General features: G+C 42.3%; 1 protein-coding gene across 1 annotated transcript in view; it reads right to left on the bottom strand.

Annotated features, from left to right (window-relative positions):
* The window catches only part of MTREX (Mtr4 exosome RNA helicase), a 1,888,266-nt gene that overhangs the window by 932,233 nt on the left and 931,191 nt on the right, over window positions 1-24,842 (bottom strand). Inside the window, exon 16 of the mRNA XM_044063928.1 lies at window positions 11,239-11,389. Within this exon, the coding sequence (XP_043919863.1) occupies window positions 11,239-11,389 (151 nt within the window). The remainder of the gene's footprint in view (window positions 1-11,238; window positions 11,390-24,842) is intronic.

The following is a 24,842-nucleotide window of genomic DNA, read 5'->3' on the forward strand; positions in this document are numbered from 1 at the left end:
GGTGCAAACATGATTTCAAGTAACCTAGAGGGAAAAAAGTCAAATGTACTCAGAGCTGATTTAAAATAAATGAAACACTGATGGAGTGTGTAGCAACTCAAACAACAAAAGGTTGGAAAAAATGGAAAAATCTTTAAACAGGTATTCAGATGAGGTGATAAAACTACAAAAACCAAAGGATGAAATGAAGAAAAGGCTGGCTAAATACGAGACTGCTCAAAAAGAGGTGTTTCAAAAAAACAGAATTTGGGAACAGCGCACATAGGGAAAACCTGAGATATTCTGTTGTACCAGAGAAGCTGGCAGAGACTATAAATTTTATGAAAGCACAAATAAGCAACTGGACTGGTATTCCACAGCAGTTGTTGTTAATTGAAAGTGCACAGCATGCGCATGCTCCATGCCTGGTCATGAAAAAGCAAACCTAGACCCAAGGATAAAAAAAACTAAAGGTAATGCTACTCAATGCCAGAAGTCTAAACCTCAAGATGCACGCACTCGAGGCTCTCCTCAGTATAGAGAAAATCGATGTCTGTGCAGTAACAGAAACTTGGTTCAAGGCTCCTGAGAGCACCCGAGCACTACCAGGTTATAACTCATACCATGCGTTTCAGCCCCAAAACTCGGACCAAAGCACAAAAGGAGGGGGAGTATCTATATTCATCAAAGATACCTACACCTCCAGGTTAGTGGCACTGCACGAAGCATCAGAAACCATCCATGTGCAACTAACAGCGGGCAAAACTGCCTTTCAGTTTGTAGCCTGCTACAGAACACCCTCCCTATTACAGGAACCCCACTTGGCATTCCTGAGAACGCTGGAGAATATGAAGGTCTCTCCAAACACTATGTTATTGGGTGACTTCAACTACCCAAACATTGACTGGGAAAACTACTCAAGCCCAAACACCCTCACCCAACGGTTCCTTGAATTTATAAACTCTAACGCGATGGAACTGGTCACCACTCCCACAAGAGGGAACATATTGGACCTGGTCATCACCAACATGGGGACTCTATGTTCCACACCAGAGGTAAACCCCTCACTGGTAAGATCAGACCATAAACAAATTTCCCTGGACATCCATATCCCGTCCCCAACCCCAGCCAAGGAAATCACTGTAAAGAATTTCTCAAAAGCCAACTTTGCACTTCTCAAGACTGAGGTGGAATACTTCAAAGCCCTCGGGCCAGAGGATACAGCCCAATCCGCAGAATCCTTTACAAATGCATTCTATGAGCACCTGCAGGAATGCATGGATCATGCTATCCCAAATAAAACCAAGACTCACTCCTCCAAAAACAGAAGACCGGTCTGGTGGACCCCGGCCATAAATAAGCTATACAACAGAAGGAGGAAGGTACTACATGACAGAGCAAAATCCCAAAAAGGGAAGGCATCTCTGATCAGTATTAGCAAGAAACTTCGATCCCTCATAAAATCATCAAAGGCCAGTTTCAAAAGAAAAATTCCCCTAGACACTAAAGATAACCACAAGGCCTTCTTTAGTTATGTCAGGAACATGGGTGGAAACTCCCAGATATGCTCTGAATTGTTGCATAACGGTACAAAATATACCAAACCTACAGACATAGCCAACATCCTAGCAGACAGATTCAGCGCAAACTTCTCCCCTCCTTCCCCCCCAAAGGAGCAAATGCTTATCCCAACTGAATGTAACCTCCCTGACATCACAAATGCACAGGTGAAAACTGCCCTCTCAAAAGCAAAAAACACAGCATCTATGGGACCGGACGGTGTCCCAGGCTGTGTCTTACACGAGCTCCAAGAACTGAACCCTCACATTAAGTCACTGTTCAAACTTAGCCTTACTACAGGATATGTACCCAAAGAATGGCATACAGCTACAGTGGTCCCACTCCACAAAGGTGGTGCCACAACGGACCCCGGGAACTATCGCCCCATAAGCCTGACTAGTCTGGTCTGTAAAGCTATGGAGCGTATTATCATGGAACTCATAAACAAAGATATTGGGAGCCTCCAGACACTGGACCCTACCCAATTCGGCTTTGTTAAGGGCAGATCTTGCCTCTTAAACCTAGTTGATTTCTTCTGAAACGGTTACCAAAGCCATAGATGAGGGCAAGGTAGTCCACACAGCCTACCTGGACCTCGCAAAAGCCTTCGACAATACCCCACTCGGGCATCATAAATAAGCTTACCAGCTTAAATATCAACCCCTATATCACAAGATGGGTTGCAAACTGGCTCAGAGATAGAATCCACATGGTCATAATCGCAGGTGCCATGTCCGAATCCAAACCAGTTACAAGTGGCGTCCCACAGGGCTCAGTTCTGGGACCTCTCTTGTTCGTTATATACTTCTCTGATGTTCAGGCTAACACGGGGGGATTATGGCTGACAAAGTTTGCAGATGACTGCAAACTGGGGGCCATAATCGAATCTCCAGCTGACACAAGCATCCCCCAAAAGGGTCTTCACATAGACGGATGCTTGGTGCCAGAGCCACGGCCTCAAGCTAAATGTTAAAAAGTGCATAGTCATCCCCTTTGGGAAAAACAAGGTGCCTACAAATTACCACATAGGTGGTAATCCATTAAGTACGGAAGAAGTAATTAGAGATTTGGGAACCAACGTAGATAGTAATCTCTCCTTTGATAATCACGCTGCCAAAGTGGTTAGAAAGACCTTCTATATAGCCCACCTTATCACAAAAAGGTTTGCATCTAGATCAAGAGTGGTCATTGTGCCCGTCTACTCGTCACTCATCAGGCCCATAATTGAATACAATGCCCCTTTTGGGATGTACCTTACCAGACACCTGCAGCAACTGGAGAGACCCCAAAAGTACCTCACCAAGAGGATCATGGGCTACAAACAGATGTCCTATGCAGCTCTACTAAAGAAACTCCAGCTCTACTCAGCTGCTTACTGCCTACTCAGAGGCGATCTATGCCTGACGTACAAAGCCATGTCAAACCCAGAATTAATGGACATGCTTCCACCTAAAAAAATCCAAGCCCCTTAGAGCTACACGCTCCAGGGACCTAAACCTCAGCACAAAAATAAATAGGACATGCTGGAGGGACAGATTCATTTCCCAGAGGCTCCCCTCACTCTGGAATAGAATCCCAATTCATGTCAGACAGCCACTCGCTGACCCTCTTCAAGTGAAATCTGGACGCGTGGATGGGAAATCGCAAATTCACCCCTGGGATCTCTTCTGTGTCCCTGCTAGACGGAGGCACAGTAAACTAATCTTAAAAGGGTACCGTATGCGACCTACTTTACAGAGGCACAGTAGGCTAATCTAATAGGGAGGCGGAAGCCAAATACACACTGGCTAGGCTTATAAATGCCCCAAGGCAGATAGCCTAGTATTTACCTATGAACCTATAATAGTAAATATGCAATCCTACCAGAGGAAGGAGCGGATTCTGTGGCAGTATAGTAAAAGTGGGAGGCAGTAGAGTGTTTGTGGAAAACAATTACTCATTGTTCACCAGAAAAGGAATAAATCTGTTCCACTAATCAGGGAATGTCTTGAAGCAGGCATGCGATCCAGACTGCTTCACCCAGTTTTTAGGGACATTCTTTCTTTGAGGGACAATCATATTCTGATGCAGAACATGCTATAAAGGAAATACAAACGTCTGTCTAACAAAGTGAACTGTGAAACAGGAGATTCTGCTGCTTGTTCTGTTAATAAAGACCACAAAGAGACTGCCAGTGAAACTATTTCCAATCTTTCAAATGAAAATGCTTGAGAGAAAAAAGCATGAGTCGAGTTGACTAGAAAAAACGGGAGTATGTTGGAAATAATGAAGAGACAGGATTTTGGAAATGGAGATAAAACAGGAATAAAAACCAGCAACTCTGAAATTGACAAGTGTGGGCTTACAATGCACTGACCGTATTTGTGAAACATGACATAAGAAAACATGTTAAACTTGCAGAGGATTCTAAAGCATATTCCCTACTTTTTGTCTTTACTGTTTGAACACTTAGTAGAGGGGAAGAGGAGGAAGAGAGCTTACTGTAAGTAAACAAAATTTTGTTAACAGTAATATTTGTATAGTGCATGATTTAGAATGCATGCTATAAAGTAAAGTTTTCTCAATTATTTATAAGTGTAATGGGGATACTAAACAGGTGCCCCTGTTTTTTTCCTTCTTGTCTCTTGTTCAGTTTTAAGAAGTGTAGGCATTGCAGTGTAAAAAAAAGAAGAAAGGTCTGGTCAAAAGAGTATGATAGAAGACAATTGATGTGTTTTTTCTCATTCTTGCATAGGGGAATGACTGGATTAATGCTCTTGACTTGATCTAGTAAGTTTTAAGAGAAAGCAAATAAAAAAGTTGAATATAATAAAGCTTTCCTCTATCAAATAAGTAAATAAATATTTGTATAAGCAACTGTGTATCTGGTTCTCGTGTCTCCATGGAGACAATGAAAGAGCGCAATAAAAACAGAATACTTTACTTCAATGTCTAGGAGATCTTTTTTCTGAAATCATTCCAGTGTTTTCCCATTCTGGGAGAGTAGTAAACTAGACAGCACATAGAAGCACAAGCTGCACCATGTGTTTTAGGCATGGATAACCTTCCTTTTTTGTTAATCCAATTTTTGTGGATGTTAGTTTTGTACAGTTCCTATTATGAGAGTAAAACTTAAGTATTTGAAGATGTACGTAGTTCTGTGTATTTAATATTAAGTTAATAGGTTTTTAGGGCTATACTGGGTGTATAATAAGCTTTGTAAGATGTGACAGGCTCAAATGGGTATGACAAGAAGCAAATGTATAAAAAGTAAACCTGCCAAACAGTGTGTGCATGTAACACAAAAAAGTTGAATTACATACTTAACAAAAAAGCTGTTACAAATAAAATGTGGGAATAATAACTAACAATGATGCTTTCTCTATTATCTTTAAATGTTAATGGTCTCACAGATATATGCAAAAAAGAAAGAGTAGTGAACTATATTAAAAGTGCAGAGTGTATACAGCTATGCTACAGAAGACACACTTGGAAAGAACTGAACATGTGAGTTTGATAAATTTGCAGGACAGTTATTCTGCGGAATACCTGGGACAAAGTTAAAGAGGGGTGCTTATATTAATTGCGAGAGTAGCCCCAAAAGTGATAGAGAATAAAAAAAAGATAATGGTAGATTTGTAGTACTAAGGGGCTACTGGCAAAGGAGAATGATTACACTGGTATGTATCTATATTCCACCTAAAACTGATATAATGGAGCCTAAGAAAATTCTGGGAGAAATAATTAATTTTTCAGCAGGGTATGTTACTTATAGGTAGGGACTGGAATTTGATTTGCAGCAGTGGAGATGTATCTGGGGGGCCCAGAAGGGAAAATATAACAAAGGAGGGTAGATTTTTGAAGAAATTTATGAAAGCATTTGGCATGGAAGATGTAAATTCAGTAGGAGTAGTTTGGAGTGAATCTACATATTTTCCACAAGATACAAAAACTGGGCTAGGCTAGACGGAACTTAATTTCACAGGAATATGGGCAATTAATTGAAAGTTTTGAAACGCGAGCAATAACTATTTCAGATCACGCACTAATGATAAATAATGTAGGATAATGAAATAAAAATGAGACGTTGGTGCTTTCCCACCTGTGTGTTGGAGAGAAAAATTTAAGGAATAGTTAGTAGAAATTATTTGGGTGTTATTAGTGAAGATAGAAATTTCTTCTAAAAATATAGCTAGGGAGTGGAGTTCAAAAATAGAGTGGAAATAAACCTATTACTCTTTCAAGAAGTAACAGGAATTATTTAACGACACTGACAGATGTTAAAATATTGCAGAATAGGGTGAATCTCGAAGCAAGAGGCGGAGCAATTGCTGAATGCTAAGCAGGAAATAAAGGATTACCTTTGGTAACATGTATGAGTTTAGAAAGATTGGTGTTAAGCAACTGTTATTTGATAATGCCAGAGCACGAAACTTAGTGCAACGACTTGGGCAACAGAAAGTAGGAGGAGTTGTCACCAAGCACAGGGAGCCAACAACAAGAAATGCAACGAGATCTGATGTTATCCTTTTCATTCTTCCTCACCACTGGGTCTTGGATCCGATTCTCGGATCCAACTTGGCTGCATTCTGCAAGACTTCCGATCCAACCCTAATCCTTCTAGCTTTCCTCATAATCCCCTAGTGCATTCCCAAGTCCTCAGATCTCATTTGCCACCATCAAAGACAGACGGAAGATCTAGCCTTTCATGGTAATATACATTTCATAGTGCTTTTGCTTAGCCTATAGTGATATTTTGTCTTTATTGTAGAGTTGACATTAAATAGTGCAGCTCCTCTCTTTGGGACTGGTTTCAAGATTTAGCGTTTGTTATAGTTTGTGTTTTGTTAGGTTTAAGGTAGTCATCTGATCTGAAGAAACGTCTTCATTTGGATCTGTGTGACCCTGACCAGCTCAACTCCCTTGCCTTCAGATCAGAGCGGTGTGCATAAGGTCTTGGTTCCTACCATGCACTCATCATTTGCTTTGAGCTCGGAGCCAGTCATTTCTGCTCCATTGGGTCAACCAGCTCCAGAAGGTCTCTATTCATGTTCTCCCCAGGTACGGTCCTTCGTCTTCTAATACCTCCCCAGATCATCCCACTGAGGAGGTCCCTCTGGAAAGGATGTGCAAAAGGAGACACAGACCCCCCCCCCATGGAGTCTCTCACTGAGGACACAGATTTCGAGGAAGGTGAAGGATCCCCCAAGATCACCATCCGACATTTCCTTCAGGGACATCATGGAAATCCTTAAGAAAAGAGGTGGTTGGTCTTCCCAAAATCCTTCACCTGAGGAGATGGTTCTTGGAGGATTTCAGGGCTGGTCCATCTACATCCTGGGTGACCCCACCCCCAGGTAGATGAGCTTATTGATTTTGTCTCCCGCAGAGCCTGGAAGGAACCGGATACTGTTGAATCGATTCCCAAGCGTCCAGATAAAATTCTCTCCTCTCCAGCCAATCGACAATGTTGGAGTAAGGGAACTGCAGTGGTGGTCATGGTTGTGACAGCAGTTATGAAAAAGGAGCTAGCACAGCAGAGCTCCACTGTCCATCCTCTGAACAAGTCCAGAGCGATGGACAGATTTGGGAAGTGCGTTTATGTCTCAGCTACTTTCGCACTGAGGTTGCTGAATTTTATGGCCCACTTCACCCATTTGCATAGAGATTTGATTAAAGAATTTTGAAATTGTCTTTTTGAGTTCATGTCAACGGAAGATCTTAAAGCTTCTCCGCAGCTGGCCACTCTGTCGTCAGAGCTAATTCAACGATGAGGTTAATTTCCCATGCAGCAGAAGGCACCTCTCTGGCAGCCGGCTCAGGGATAACCACACGATTTCATGCCTGGATGAGGCTTTGTGATTTCGTGGAACCTTTTAAAGACATCTTTTATTAATACCCCCTTTTGATGGTTTTTCCTTATTTGGTCAATCAGTCAAGGAAACACTTACTTGCAGCAAGCAGGATAAAAAGACCCTGCCTGCTGTTGGGATCAGGTTTTCTACCCCTCAGTGAACCTTCTCCAGGAACCAACAAGGTGGTAAGAAACTGTGGTTCCATAGATCTCTGGGATCTTATCAGGACTTGCGAGGAGATTCCTTTTCCAGAGGCAGAGGAGGGAGGTTTCAATGGCAGTTGTCACCCTAGAGGCAGAGGAGGGGGGGTCTGCAGAATTGGGGCTTTAGGAATTTGCTTTCTGACGAACCCTATCAGTGCTCCTGATGCGCTGCCTGGCTATGCTCCTCTGGAGGCAGTCGGGGATGTTTTACTTTGTACCCAGAAGCCTTGACAAATATCACAACAAACGACTGGGTGCTAATCATCATATCCGGAGGATATTACATTCCCTTTTCCCTTCTTCCTACAAAACCAAGCAAAAAATCCCGACGTTCCACCCAGTCAGAGGGAGTTAGCAGCCCAAGAAGTCCAAAAATCTGCTTATGAAAAGTGTTATCCAAAAGGTCCCAGCCAAACAGATAAGATTTAGAACTTCTGCTTTTTGGTGCTCAAGAAAACAGAGGACCTCAGACCAATCCTGGATCTAAGCAGACTGAGTCAGTATGTAAAGAAGTCCAAATTCTGAATGGTTATGGTACAGTCCATTTTGCCTCTTCTGCACAAGAACGATTGTATCTGCTCCATAGATTTCCAGGGCATGTACTATTATATACAGATTTTGAAGGTGCTCCAGGAAATTTCTGCACTTCCGGCTGGGTGGCAATCACTGTCAATTCAGAGCACTGCCCTTTGGGCTCACTACAGTCCCCTGGGTGTTCAAGTGCATGACGCAGTGGTTGCAGCTCATTTGAAACTGAAGGGACTCCTGGTGTTTCCATTACCTCGACGACTGACTCCTTACTGCCCCAAACAGGCTTCAACTCCTTCAAGCCACAAATTATGTGCTGCACATCTCCAACTTCTTAGGGATTTCTGCAAGTTTTGCAAAATTAAAACTCATCTTCAGTGCAAAACACAGAATTTACCAGAACCCAATTGGATACCCTACGCACAGTGGCTTACCTTTCAATGCATGGGTTCACTTCTTTAAGAAATCAAATATAGGACATGCTATCTCACTCTCCTCCTGCTGAAAGACTGATGTTACAGGTACTAGGATCCATGTCAGTAGCAATAATTCTAGTATCCTTGGTCAGGTTTTCCATGCAAATTCTCCAGTGAACACTGAAAGTGCAGTGGCCAATCCTTTATCAACTTCTGGGGATACCAATAAAACTCGCACCAGTCTGCAAATGTCTTGTACACTGTTAGATTCAGTGCCACGATCTACATTTGGGCAGACCACTTTCTCTTACCCAGCCTGAAGCCACAGTGACCAGAGACGCTTCCTGGCTAGAGTGGGGAGGGCATTAAAAGAGGAAGTTGGTCCAAGGCATGTGGTTCCCTGTAGAGACCAAGTTGTATATCAGCGTCATACAGATGAGAACAGTCTTTCTGTTGTTGCAGCCCTTTCAGGAGAATCTCCTTCTAGGGACAACTGTTATTCAATAAAGACATGTCAGTGGTCTGGTACATAAATAAGCAAGGAGGAACTCATTCTTACTGGTTTGTGCAGGGTGGCCATGAGGATCTGGGAACCAAGTATCCATGACTATGGTTTAAAACATTTAAAATAGGTGGGGGGGCTGTGCCCCCCCTTACTTTGTACACTAACTCCAAGATTGTACTACAGTGGGGAAAAAGGAGATGTATAACTTTCGGCGAAATGAGTTTCAGTGAAATGAGTTTTCACTGAAGTGAGCTTTCAGTGTATCATGTTCAGGCAACTGAGTTTCGGTGAAATGAGTTTTCAATGAAAGGAAGTAGACCCGTGTGAACGGGTACAAAAGGAAAGATATACCTAAACAGTGACATTTTAAAAGAAAAACAGTAGAACAATTAAGTGAAATGCAAAATATTGGGTATACAAGATTTTAAATGCTAACTGTACAGCTAAAGAACCCTGCATGTCATATAGTACATCTTCTGAGCAGTTGTGTTAACTAAGACTTAATGGAGGCCAGTGGAAGGTCATGCACAGGTTTGTGCTGTTTAATAAAATCTTGACAAACACCAAAACATCTCAATTGGATACACTGCATATCTTCTGGAGTGTGAAACTTTCACAGTAATGACTTCTCATGGGTATATTTCTTTTTTCTGAGCAGATTTTCTCCTCAGCCTTTAGACAGTTTGCAACCATTTCCTAAGAATGGTCTACACTTTTTTTTTTTAAAGTGTACATCTGTTAAATTATGACTGCTGGCAGAATATGCATAAAATGTGCTGGTCCTAAGCCATGCCCTTTTACCCTTCATGAAAGTATTTGTTTGCACTATTACTACTTGGGGGGGGGGGTGACTATGCATATGACATCCAAGCAATCATCCTGCATTCTGTTTATATCTTCAGTCTACTGTGCGCTAAACATCCCACTCATGTAATGAGGAAACTGACAACGGTGCACACTTTTGCACATCACCCAGTGAGGTGCTTTTCTGCAGACACTACTGAATTTCTTCTATTTAGTGACTATCTCAATGCAGGAGCAAGAAATCCCACAACTCTCGCCCCACATGAAGAACAGGTTTCTGACCACTTTAACCCCTTCCATTGTTTTTCATTTGAAATTTCACTGTTCAGATATTTCTTTCCTCTTGCAGCTGTTCATCACACATACTGTGATCTGCATGAACTCTGTCATGCACAAATATGAATTTTTTGAACTGTGATTATTGGCAAAGACACTGCCCCCCCCCACCACCACCCAAGGTGCCTACTAATGACAAAGCAAGCAAAGGGAAATATGAACATGTTATTGATCAATGCTAGGAGCCTAGATAAGGAAGTCCACTCCTTACAAGCTCTCCTCACCCTTGTGGATGGAGATGTCTGTCTAGTGACTGATGCGTTTTAAAACAGGGGTCTGTTCTTGTCACATGAGAAAGCTGTGCATATGAGTGTTTTTTTGTCTGAGGTAAATGAAAAAACTCAGCACTGTTAAAGGGGATTCTCTATGAAATCGTAACTCCTGTCAAAAAGGCCACTGCTAACGAGTCTTAATTATGAAAACACTCCACACCCAAACTGAGACAAAAAAACTCTTTTCACAATGGTGCAAACCCCCTGCACCAACACAACATAGCTGCAAACCCTCACACCACTGATCCATACACATACACTTCTGCAGGACCTGCTGTGTTAGCAAAACTCAAATTACCAGTAGCATAGCAGAATGCCAACTCCCTTGGCCCAAAGACAAACTAGCTGTGAAACTATTTTTTTTTGTTTCAGCACAGATATGTGAAAAAAAGAAACAAATTGCAAATATAGTTGTGTCAGAAAAAAATTCTAATCGTTTGTGTCAGGGGAACAGACAGAAAAAACTGCTCCACATATTTACAGGCTCTCCAACAAAGTCAGTAAAACAGAAAAAGACCAAAGAAAAACTTGAAGAATGCTGGAAAAACTTGCTAGATCAATGTTCCCCAGGAAAATGCATGATGCTCAGAGGAAAGCACCACTAGTAAAAAAACATTTAACAGTTTTACATGAGGACTTAATTTCAAAGTACAAAGGAAAATGAAGCAATACATGGCTAGATGCAAGTTAACACGACATATTTACATATCAGGACAGTGGAAAGAGAATGTTAGAATGATGCACAATAAAAAGGCTAGTGCTGAAAAGACCATCATTAACTGAAATAAAACTGGCACTTACTTTCTACTATCCCAGGGATTGCAACATAATGCTGAAACTGGAAAAAAGACTTTTCCAACATGTATTCCGGATTGATTTCTTCAACACGCAACAGGTTTAAAACCATATTGTAGGTCAGATGAAAAGCACTATTGAGTGGATCTGCTGTTCCCTAAAACATATGCAAAGAAAGAAACTGAATAAGCAAGTACTACGAATATTTCTACACCTTATGTTCAGCTAAAAGCTCACTGTACTAAATGATTCACAAAGTACTTCCAAAAGTTAGAAAAAAATAAAGATACTATACTCGGTATGTCCACCCTTTACACACAGATTATTATATACAAGTTATAACCCTTTTGTAGTTTTGACTATGACTGACCAACGACACGACTTGGCTGCTTCAGTTCTACTCTCATTCATTGTAACAAAGATGAGAAATCTTAGGTGGTAAGATGGTCTGTGCTCTAGTGTGGAAAGCAAATGCTACATAATATTTAACGAGTAACAGATTAGTGAGACAGTTCTATTATAACATCCACGAGCTTAATGTAGTCTGCTCCCCAAACAACTCTGCTGTTTTATAACCACGATGGAGAAAAATTATTCAGCATCAGTTACTCCGGCTACAATATTACATGCAAAGACTTCATAATGAAAATGCATTTTTTTAAACTTCAAAAGACAACTTGTGGACTTTAGAAAATAACATATGTATAGTATACTTTGCCATAAAGTACATCTTTAAGCAATTACTTTAACAAATCAAAACATTTGGATTTATCCAGTTTCATTGCAGACAAATATTTTAGTAATACGTTCCTTGCAACACAGTCAGTCACATCCTATACTTATTTAATAGTGTGACAAATGTATCATGCATCACATCATGATTTTAAATCTTTGACCTTTCATTCCCCACATGGGTGCATGCTTGTTAACCAAACATCTGTGGTAATTAAGATCTACAATTCGACTGCTAACACTGACCTGCACTGAGTACATGTACCTAGACTATAAAATTTACTTCTGCAGTTCATAAGTCTTACTACTAGACAAGACTTAAATTTAAACATATCATTCTTCTATACAATAACCAGTGTTATAATCCTAATACCACGAAAAGACAGCAAACTGTGTGACAAACTAATACAATACCAGTAATATCATTAACTTCCTGGGGTCTCAAACAAAACTACATGAAAACCTTTCAGTCTGCAAAATACACAAGGAAAAAGATGTCAGAAAGTTTTACTGTTAAAATGACAGCTTCTCAATGGACAACGCCTATCTTTATTGGGGATGATCAAGAGCAGTAAAATCTGAACTACCAATGCAGTACCAGAGTATCCCTGGGAGGAGAAAATTAAAGTTATTCAATAAAGCAACAGTACACTACCTCAAAAAAAAAACTACTTATCAATAAATGAAAATCCTAATAAAATAAATGTAAAGCAAGGTACACCACCTTTTATTGGATGCTGTGTCTCTCAGGGTTGATTAGATTCAAGCAGTACAAAAAAGTTGCAGTTATACACAGAGAACATGGGATATGGCATTCCTCAAGTTCACAAAGGGAAATGTATGCAAGGATGGCTCACCAGTAAAAATTACACTCTACATTTCTAATCAGAGTATACATATCTAGGTAGCACAGCTGTTAACTGCCTACCAACTTGTTAAAAACCCTAAATTACAGACATGTCAGGGGGAAAATAAGGAGATGTACTGATATGCAGAATCTGAGAAACATATGTTATAAAAGCATCTTCAAAAATAACTGCACAACATGGAGCAGATAAAAATACTCCACCACAAGAAGAAATGAAATGGCCAGTGTTAACACTTTTTTTTAAATATGGGAAAAGGAAGGCATACTCTGTAAAGGCTTAACAGCCAAGGTGCTAGAGAAGTGTAAAGTGCGTTTTTGCGGACTTTCATATTTATTTTTATTTTAATGAATTTTAAAAAAAATGTTAAAACTGGCTGATTCGTTTCTTCTTGTGGTGGAGTAATTTCAAAAATATTTAAGAAAATTTGAGGGGGAAATTTTAAAAATACTTCGATTACTCTTCACCTACATTGCTGACGGTCAGGGAACAGTACAACTAATCTGAAAAGCCTAATTTTCTCTCGATTTAGATGCACGCATTTTATAGCTTTAAAAAAGTGGGATATTGGGTACAATGTGTGCATCTTTATTTACTAATTAATTAGCTACAGTGGTTCTCATGTGGTGTGGTTTACAGAAAATATAGACCTTGTAAAAATAATACCGTATGTGACGTCTGTACTGTTTATTAAGCACCCTGGCATGTTGCTGTTTTTCTTACGGCTTTTCCTGGTTAGGGGTCACCACAGCAGAACTCCGGTCCACTAATGATTGGCAGTAGATTTTTTACATGTGCCAAGGTGCCAGCTCGATGCCCAACCTTCAACGAAGGATGCCCATTCTAAGCATGTCTTTTGAATGCCACTCGACCGCGGGGAGAACATGCAGACTCCACACAGAAGGCGCTCCAGCCGAGAATCTAACGGGAGAACCTCTTGCCGTGAGGCAACAATGCTACCACTGCACCACCGCGGCCTGGCATGATGACGCATTTTAGAGGATCATCCACTAACAGCTACATGATTTTGCAATAACAGACTGAAAGGCTCATATTAAAATGCAACAAAAAAGTTCCCATCTACTCATGATAAAAAACTTTACACATTGCGTTTTCATGGGCCAGGATATGTCATCTTACACATGCACATAGGTCAACAGACCACAAGTACTAGTAGGACTTCTAGTCCATGTGGGTGAAAATGACACAAGACATACCTTCCTATAGTAAATAATGAGAGGCATCATGCAGTTTTCGGAATGTGTCCCAGGCTGGAATGAGCCTAACAATGAGTAGCAGTCTACCTTCTCCAAGGATGATGCCACATTATTAACAGAAGATAACTGACTTTAATAATTGGCTAATTTTTCTGGTGTTATTCTAAGGAAGTGCAATATTTGTTAGCATGGAGTGAGATGTCAATAGATCCTGCTGCTTTGCCAAGGACAGTCTGCACATCTATAGCCTAGGCTTTGACATATTAGATAAATCATTGTCCACCCCCATAGTGCCCTTTTTTAGGCAATGAGACAGTACAGTTTTGTACCTACCATAAATGTAGATGTCCGAACTGGATAGCATCTGCAGTCATAACAAGTGGGTTGTCCTGTCGTCAGGCAGCCCTGCAGTCGGCCGGATTCCAAAGTCCGGGTCCGGCTTCGGCTGATGTTGCACTCCACCCGACGTCATCTCTGTTGGTCTTCGGGTATAAAAGCATCAGCCGACGCCATTTTCCTCAGTGTTTCTTGCCCCAGATGCCAGTAGCCCTCTTGCAGGCTATAAATTTGGATAGATGCCAATGTTTCCAAATAGATAGAGGTAAACACAACAATAAGCATATATGTACATATATACAAACAAATACACCATAAAAGACCCCCCCCCAACAGCTAGCTATTAGGAGGGTAAACACCTTAGGAGTACCACAGAGGGAAAGGAGGAAGGGTAATCCTGACTGCAGATGCTATCCAGTTCGGACATCTACATTTATGGTAGGTACAAAACTGTACTATGTCCTTCATGGATGCATCTGCAGTCATAACTGAATGGGTAGAATACCATAGCCAACTAGGGAGGAGGATAAAAGTAGATTATGGTGTGTTTAGGATCCCTTGCAGTACAGCAGTGGCAAACCCTGCTCGGGATCTGGAATATAGAGGCAAATTATAATGCTTGGCAAATGTATGCACGGAGGTCCAAGTAGCCGCCTCAATAATGTCTTTGGTTGCCACTCCTCGTAAGAAGGCTGTGGTAGTGGCTGTTGCCCTTGTAGAATGAGGTCTTATGTTCTGTGGAATTGGTTTTCCATGGAAGGAGTAACAGTATTGTATGCAATTTCCTATCCATTTGGAGATGGTCTGTTTGGAAATAGCTTTTCCTTCCCTTCCTGTTGCATAGGCTACAAAAAGTTGGTCAGTCTTTCTGCTATTTTTTGTTCTGTCCAAGTAGTAGCGTAGCTGTCTATGTACATCCAAGGTATGCAGTATTCTTTCCCCTCTGTTTTGTGGGTTGGGAAAGAAGGTAGGTAGGTGGATTGCCTGGTTTAAAGACACTCTGGATACCACCTTGGGCATAAATGTAGGATTAGTCCTCATGGACACTCTATCTTGGTGGAAGATTAGGAAGGGTTGCACTGCCATTAAGGCCTGTAGTTCTGAAACCCTCCTTGCTGAAGTAATTGCCAGTAGGAAAGCAGTTTTCCATGACAGGTGTTGTAGGTCTGCTGTTGCTGCTGGTTCAAAGGGTGATAGTGTCAACTTTTCTAGCACAAAGTTTAAATCCCAAGCTGGTAATGGTGGTTTCCTTGGAGGTTTTACATTCTTGATTCCTCTGAGGAACTGCCTGAGCAAAGGGTGCGAAAAACAGGTGGATCAAAACTGTATTCTGCTGAAATAGCTGATGCATGTATCTTGATGGAGGAGTAGGACAGGCCTGAATGAAGAAGTTCGGCCAGATACTCCAGAATGTTAGGCATATCTACGTTTGACACATCTTTTCCTCTTTCCGTACTCCAAATGACAAACCTTTTCCATTTTCCAGCATAGTTCCTTCTTGTTGAAGGTCTGCGTGCTTCAAGAGTAATGTCTTTAACTCTTTGGGAAAGTTCTGGATTAGCTGCTGCTATGTGATGTTCCATGCAGTCAGTTGCAGCGTTTTTAGGTTTGGATGTATGATGCTGTAGTTGTTCTGAGTTAACATCAAAGGCATCAGAGGTATTGGCCACATCTTGTTCGAGACATGCTCTTCAGTAGTGGGTACCAGTGTTGTCTTGGCCAGTTTGGAGCTATCAGGATTATCCTTGGGCGTTCTTCCTTGATTTTTAGTAGTACCTTGTGTATCAAAGGAAGAGGTGGGAATGCATATGCTGTTAGGCCTTTCCAGTTGAAGGAGAGTGAGTCCACTTTCCATGCTAGTGGGTGGAATGTCCTTGTGCAGAATTTTTTGAGCTGGTGATTGAGAGGTGATGCGAATAGGTCTATCTGTGGCATTCCCCATTTCTTTGAGATGGTCTTGAAGATGTCCGGGTGCAGCTTCCATTCGTGGGCATCCGAAGTGGTTCTGCTTAATATGTCTGCTAGAGTATTGTCTTTCCCCGGTACAAATATTGCCTGTAACTGAATGTTGTAGCTGAGTGCCAGGGTCCACAGCTCCAAGGTCATTCTGCATAGGGGGTAGGAATGAGTGCCTCCCTGTTTGTTGATGTACCACATGACTGTGGTGTTGTCTGTCCTTATCAACTGGCCCTCTGAGAAATGGTTTGAACTTTTGGATTGCCAGTTTTACTGCCAGCATTTCTTTTAGATTGATGTGCAGGTGAAGGTGATCCTGTGTCCACAATCCTTGCACGCATTTGTCCAGCATGTGGGCCCCCCATCCTAGGTCTGAAGCGTCTGTTGTGATGGTCTGGCTTGGTTGACATCTGCGAAAGGGTAGGCCTGGGTTTGACTGGCATGCCTGAGCCCACCATAGGAACTCCTGTTTTAAGCATGGAATTAGTGGGATTTCTGTTTCTAGACTGTGTCTGTGTTGGGACCATAAATTCTTTAGGTACCACTGTAGTTTTCTCATATGTAGTCTGGCAAATGGGACCAAGATTATGCATGATGCCATGAAGCCCAAGGCCTGCAGAACTTTTCTTGCTGTTAACTTGTTCAGTTTTGTTAGTGCCAAGAAGTAAAGAGGAAGTTCTTTTTGTTTTTCTGCAGTCAGGAATGCCATTTGTTGTACTGTGTCCAATTCCGCGCCCAAGAACGTCCTTGTTTGGGATGGTATCAGCCTTGACTTTTGTAAATTGACTGTGTATCCCAGTCCTTGTAGCAAGTAAATGACCCTTTGTAAATCTGTTGTCAGCTTGCTTTTGTTGTCCCCTTGTAGCAGGCAGTCGTCCAGGTATGGGTAAATTTGAATTCCCTGTAGTCTGCAATGGGCGATTACTGATGCCAGGCATTTTGTGAATACTCTGGGCGCAGTAGATAAGCCAAAGGGCAATGCTGAGAATTGATAGTGCTCTGATCCTGCAAGAAATCTGAGGTATCTTCTGCAGATTGGTCGAATGGGGGCGTGCAGGTATGCCTCCTTGAGATCTAGAGTTACCAGCCAAGACTCCTTGCCCAGCATGGGAAGAAGTTGCTGTAGGGTCAGCATTTTGAATTTTGGGACAATGATGTATGTATTTAAGGTGGACAGGTCGAGAATTGGTCTCCAACTTTTTCCTTTCTTGGAACTAGGAATAGTCTGGAGTAGAACCCCTTTCCTTGTTCTGCTGTTGGCACTCTTTCCACAGCTCTCATGTTTGCTAACTCCATTATCTGGCGTAGAGCCTCTGTTTTTGATTTGGAGGTAGATTTGGCATTCCTCTTTGACTGGTAAAGTGTGGAAGTGAAACCGGTAACTTTGATCTATGGTTTGTAAAATCCACTTGTCTTTTGTTATGTAGTGCCAGTTCTTTGAAAATAAGGTTAACTTTCCGCCTAGAGGAGCTGCTATTTGTTCCCTGGTAGGCGGATTTAGGATTAAGTCACTGTGGTTGTGCTGATGTAGTGGCAGTGGCTGTGTCTGTGCCTCTGTTGTTACCTTGCCACTGTCGTCCTCTGTAGGCACCTCCTCTGGATTGGTTTCTGCCTCTGGAGCGTCTATTCCTGCCCCTTTGAAATTTTGTGGAGTCAGGAAAGGACCAATTTTGGCAGGCCAGTTCCTGCTAAACCTTGGGGTTGAACCTGCAAGAAATCTTTAACAGTTTGAACAGATTTTGCCTTTTCTTCCATTTTCTTCATAACCTGCTGGGCAGGTGTACCAAACAAACTTGTCTTGTCCATAGGAGCATCTAGCAACTTAGCTTTAACATGATCCGGTAAAGCTTGTTCCTTTAGCCATGCATGCCTTCTTATCACTGTGCCTGTCATGGCTGATCTAAATGAAGCCTCCAGTGCATCATAGCCACATTTTAAGGAATGGTTGCTAACCTGTTGTATGTTATTTACCATCTCTAATACATATTTCTTATCAAGAGATTCATCAGTGGTTAGTTTTTAGTTAACTGATCAAGCATAAACTCTTGGTATTGTATCATGTGAAACTGACAGTTTAAAGCTCTAGCTGAGAGAGTAGCTGAAGTGTAGACCTTTTACCCCATCTGTCTAATGACCTTGCTTCCCTTTCAGAAGGAATAGGGTTTTAGCTGTGGTCGTGACTACTGCCTTGGGACCCTGGGATATAGTTTCTGGGTCTGCAAGTGGGGCCTTGTAAAGGTGGTGATGAGTATCTGGCACCCTGTAAAATCTGTCTGGTTTGGCAGGGGCTGGGGTAAAGAATCTGGAGCGGAGCAAACATCATTGAAAGCATCATCCACCACAGAGAGAACAGGAGGTATAGCTAAGGGCCTGTGCTGTGGGAGGTGCAGAAAGGTCCTAAGTCTTTTTCTGGAGTCTGAAAAATCCTGTTGCTGCCATTGGAACTGTTCTCATGGCATGCAAGGTTTCCCCAAAGGAGAATTCTTCTGGTGGGGAAGCAGCTGGAATGGATTCTTCAGCATCAGAATCTTCAAAATTGGAGAAGGGAGCCTCAGGCTGGTCAGTTATGTCTGATTCATCAGCAGAATCATCAGAAGACACTGGCTCAGGGGCTCTGCCCTAGGTCTCTTCTCTGGGGCTGAGAGGCCCTGTCTGGGTGAGATTGAGATCCTCTAATTAAAGAAATTAAATCTTCTGCCAAAGAAAGCATTTGAGAACTAGAAGAGGGCCTGGATGTGGGGGGTTTAACAGGCACTGTTTTAGTAGTCTTGGCTGCTTTAGCCCTGGCGAAGGCCTTAATGGACATGGCAGCTGGAGGCCTAGCAGCACCACGTGCTGGGGTAGAGACATCCAAGGGGATGGTGTCTGACAAGTCAACCACCGTAGTGGGTAAAATTTCTGAGGTCGATTCAAGAGTTGTAGCAGGGGCCTCAGTTGTAAGAAAAGGTTCAGCTGTACTTTGATCAGTTTTCTCGGTTTCGGCCGAAACCGAGACACTCATGATTTGCTTTACCGTGGTTTCGGCGAAACCGCGGACCGATGTCGGTCTTTATCTTTGCGTTTTTGGGGTAGTCGGAGGGTCCAGCGGCATAATGTACGCAAAATCAGAACCGAAAAACTGTTCTGCAAACTCCGACCGGCGCCTAGCGTTCGTCGGTTGAAAGAGGCACAGGCGAACAGGCTGCTACGTCGTGGGCTGGGCCTAAACAAGGCAGACAGTAAGAGTGGAAATCTTTATGAGGTATTTGTTTCCCACAGGTTAAACAATTGTTAACTTTTCTGACATCGGCTGAGGCAAGAAAGAGTCCCCAGCAGGTACTTAGCTTTAGAAGTCTTGGTAGTATTCGGTAGAAGTAATCTCTGGATCCGACCGACCGGCACTTGCGAACAGCTTCTGCTTGGCGCCACGGCAAGAAAGACAGAGGAAAATGGCGTCGGCTGATGCTTTTATACCGAAGACCAACAGAGATGGCGTCGGGTGGAGTGCGACATCAGCGAAGCGGACCGGACTTTGGAATCCGGCCGACTGCAGGGCTGCCTGACGACAGGACAACCCACTTGTTATGACTGCAGATGCATCCATGAAGGACATCAGGACAATCCTTCTGACAGAGCAAACCAAACCAAAAAAAATAAATCTAAAGGTGTTATTGCTCAATGCTAGGAGTCCAAACAAGAAATTTCACTTCTTACAAGCTCTCCTCACTGTGAAAGCTGGGTCTGTGCAGTCTGAGACATGGTTTAAAAACACTGACCGCAACCCAGCAGTGCAAGGTTAGAATGCCTTCCACACATTTAGACCAGCTACTGAAGAGGCAGTGTCTAAAGGTGGAAATACCTAGATATACATAAAAAATGAATATACTTCAAGGCTGGTCAAACAGGACAATGCACTTGAGATTATCCACGTTCAAATCACCATACAAAATCTCATGCCACTTCCTTGCAAGCTATAGGTCCCCTCTATGACCAAGGAAACCCAAAACACATATTTAAGCTTACTGCAGATACTCACCATCCAACCCAATGCCATATTCATGAGCAACTTAACACCACAATTAACTGGGACTCATTTATGACACCAAACATGTAGGCACAGAGATTCCTAGACTTTGAAAACAAACTCCATGGACCAGAATATCAATACACTGAGCAGAGCACAAACATACTTTATCGGGTCCTCACTGCAAAACCCAGTAGTTTAATGCCCTTTCTGGTAAGGTCAGAACACAAAACACTCTCCTCTGAAATAAAGATAAAACCCAGAACCCCTAACTCTGGAAAATTCAGGAGCTACAAGAACTCTGTTTAAAAGCGCTGTTTGCACTGATTTTTGAATTCTACAATTAAAGTTTGGACATTTCCACTACTTTTTGATTTTGGTCTTATGTTACAGTTTGTTGCATCTGAAATTGTTGTGCTGCAAAGCTTTTTCTTACCCTTGGAATCTTAACAGTTAGTGAGAGAATGACTTGCTGCAGGACATGAGCCTTATGCAACACATGGACTGCATTTTTACTGTTTACTGACTGGATTCATCTGTAGCTCATCTTCTACAACTTGTGCTGAGCTGTGTAGCAGTGGGTTACTGTGCCCTATAGAGACGCAGGCATCTACAGTTGTAACTGTCCACATAAAACTCCCTCTGTTTATTTCTCAAGTATTTAGCCAAATGTATAATGTACAGTTTAAGATCTTACTATAACAGAAGATTTCCTTTTCGCTGTTGCAGTATTCATTACATCTGGGATGTCCTGTAAAGGATAGACTAAAGTCCGGCTAGTATACGAAAGCCTTTACATACTCCCAGCATCTTACCTCGGGTGTATGGTCCCCGCGCAGGCTTAGGGTATTAAAGGTGATGTACACATGTTGTGTACTCAGAACTGAAGTGCCCCGAGAGAACTAAACCAACCCCAAGAGAAGGAAGAACATGTACATCTAGGGAGAGAAAGAAGAAACACAGGGCAGGAAATGCAAAGACCCCTCTGCCAGGACAGTGTGTTTCCAACAGAAGAAAGCGAAAAGGGCAGGAGGGAGGGACTGAAAACTGCAACAGTGAAAAGGACATCTACTGTTATGGTAAGATCTTCACGACTGTACACATGTGGGAGATTACCAAAGCTACTGTAAAAGATGGTAAGAGGAAGAGACAGAAAAACCCTCCACAAACCCATGAAGGAAAGTCCTGGCAAATCCTGCCCTGGCTCTACAAATGGCATCCACCTTGCAATGTTTAGTAAAAGTGTGGACAGAAGACCAGGAAGCAGCTTCAATGACGGATCAAGGATACAAACCTTTGAAGAAAGCTCCATAAGAGGCTACTGTCCTCAGATACTGAGCTCAAACTGAAGCAGTAAGCTGTTTACTATAAAAGGAATAAAAAAAAATTCAGAAATCCAGGAGGGGATGCTTTGCTTAGAAACTGGCAAACCCAATGTCTTAGTATGAAAAGAAACAAAAAGCTGCTCAAATTGGTGGGCACCCTGTCTTATTCAAACACTATCCGAGCCATCTATGTACAGCCAAGGTGAGAAGAACTTTCTCACTAGCAGACTGTGGAGAAGGAAAAAAAAAAAGAAGAGAGTTGGACAGACTGATTAAGAGACAACTTCATGGACAATCTTTGGCATAAAAGGAGGATTAGTATTTACAGACACCATGTCCCTATGGAAAACCAAACAGGACGGTCCCATCATCAGAGCCTGAATTTCAGAAACACTCTTCGCAGAAAGTAAGAGTAACCAACAAAGTCTTCCAGGTGCAATGTTGTAAAGAGGAAGCAGCAGCAGGCTCAAAAGAAACCAGAGTCAATTTTTCAAGGACAAAATTGAGGTCAAGAGGGAGGAATAGGTTTTCTTGGGGACCTGTATGAAGGAGACCTTTAAAAAGGGATTTGACATCAAAATGAGTGACCAACAGTGGGCTCAAGGGCAAACCAGCAGAGATTGCTGGCAAGTGAGCAGCTTTAACAGAATATATTAGGTCAGCATGGAGCAGTTCACACAAGCAAGAAAGGATCAAATGGACCCTCACTGAGAAAGGATCCTGGTGCAATGGAAGAAAAAAATCTCTTCCATTTACCTATATTTTAGCTATATAGGAATTTTGGATAGTGGGTTTTCTGGCCTACTGCAGAATCCTAAGCATGTCCTCAGAAAAGTGGTGTCTAAAAGGGATCAAAACCCCATTACCCAAAGTGTCAACTGAAGAGTGGACAAGTGAGGGTGGATGAGAGACTCCTCGTCTTGTGTGAGGAGAGCCATCCGGTGAGGTAACTTGTGATGACTGCCCCTGGCCAAGTGAAAAAAGGGGAAATCAGTGCTGTCTGGGACAAAAAGGAGTCATCAACAGGATTCTGGGTGAGTCCTTCATAATCTTGTGCGGGACCATAGAAAAGCAGAGGAAGAGGAGGGTAAGCATATAGAAGCATTTCCTTCCACAAAAAGGACATGGTGCCCAGCTTCCAAGTCAGTAGACTTAGGATACTGGAACAAAAGTGAGTGAGTTGCCTGTTCAGAGGGGAGGCAAAAAGATCTATTTCATAAATACCCCTCTGATGTACACAAGCTTGTGTTCTAAAGGGATACAGACTGCCTGAAGGGTTACCTGATGGCAGACAGCAAAGTCACGTGTTTGAAGGGGTAGTCTGCAAAGAAGGTAAGACCTTCTGCCCAGATATGTTAAGGTTCCACATGACTGTGATGTTGTCTGTAAAGACCTATAAAGTGCCTGGAGACCAAAGATGATAAAGGCCTGAAAAGTAAGAAAGAGTACACACATTTCTAATGGTGATGTGGTCTGACCATTAACGAAGGGGCCATAGACCCTGAACCTTCAGATTGTTGGAAGAGGCTCTTCACCATAGATTGGAAGCATTGGAATAGCTCAAGTAGGAGTAGAAGTCTGAAAAGGCAGGCCTGGATTGCGGGAGATCTGCTGAATCCACCAATAAAACTCAAGTTTGAGACAAGGTAGTATTGGAACTGGAAATTCCAGAGAGTGGCAGTGCTGGAGCAAACAGTCTTTGGGTACCATTGCCGCTTCCTGATATGAAGCTTGGCAAAATGGAGGTATGGGAATGGTAGATGCAATAAACCCCAAGGCTCTGAGAAATTCCCTTGCAGGAATGAGAGAAAGGGGAAGTAGGTTGTCAAAGACAGGACCTTGGGAGAAGGAAGATGGGCCAACAATGGAATGGTTTAGATTCTAAAACCCAGAAAAATGTGGTCTTGAGGAGGAGTCAGAAGTAACTTCTTCAGATGGATGGTGAATCCTAGACGGAGCAGAAGGATCATGAAGTGCAGATCCCGAAGAAACTTGAATTGAGATGGAGTCTGAAGAAGCAGATTGCCCAGATATGGGAATATTTAGAGTCCCTGGGGCCTGTAAAAGGCTATAATAGAGGGCCACTTATTTGGTGAATACCCTTGGGCCAGTCGAAAGGCAAAGCACAGAACTAAAAATGAGGAGAAACGGAAAATATAAAAACTTCCTGAAGAGAGGGTGAATGGGAATATGAATATGAAGCTTATGGACGTAACAGGAAACAGTCTGCAGGGAAAGCAACCAGAAAGCCTGAACCCTTTAGAAAGGTGTTGAGAAAGGAGAAGTCTTGGATAGGTCTCCACAACCATTCTTTTCTGAGAAAGAAATATTCTGGGCTAAAACCCTGTTCCTTGTTGAGATTCTGGAACAGACTGATGGTTTTCTGATAAAACAGATACTGCAGAACCACAGATAAGTGAGGATGTTGGTCTGGAGGAGGTTGAGGAAGACCTGAAATGGGAAGGGATAGCCATACCATAAAATTACTGTCACAGATAATGGGAAAAGACTCAAATAGCTGAAGTAATCTGTTGCCAGACAGGGAAAGAGAGACTGAAACCTGGCCAAGGGCAGAGGAAGAAAATGTCAGGAGGAGACTTATTTGTTCTGAAAAGGTGGCTTTTGAGCTTTACAAATCTGTGTGGGTTTATCAGAAAACATGCGCGTAGGAACTCTTTTCCCTTCAGATGGCTGATGAGGCCGACAATGAACAAAGGCAGACTTAGGATTGTTTCTCTGAAATTTGGGAACAGGTGAAACAAAAAAGTTGATCAAGATACTGCACAATTGTATTGTTGTCTTGAAAAGTCTTAAATAGTTTATCAGCAACAGCACCAAAAAAAAAAAAAAAAAAAATGTGGTTGTCCAAAGGAGCATCTGGGAGTTTGGCCTTATTATCAGGTAAAGACTGAAAGTGAAACCAAGAGTACCTCCCTCATAACTGAACCTGACAGCAGCTCTAGAAGATGCATCAGCTACATCATATTACATTTGATATTGTCAGTCTACCTGTGAAATGGAACTGAATAAGGAGATGGCATCAGTCTTGCCTGAAAGTCAGGAAGGTCTGACAAGACCCCCCCCCCCCCCAACCTCAAGTTGAGGAAAAAGGGTCAGAATACACCAGGTCATATGGGACTGAATTCAAGGCCCTGAAGGGCAGAGTAGCAAAAGT

This window comes from Protopterus annectens, chromosome 2.part2, assembly GCF_019279795.1.
Source record: "Protopterus annectens isolate FY-2018-M chromosome 2.part2, PAN1.0, whole genome shotgun sequence".
Taxonomy (NCBI): domain Eukaryota; kingdom Metazoa; phylum Chordata; order Ceratodontiformes; family Protopteridae; genus Protopterus; species Protopterus annectens.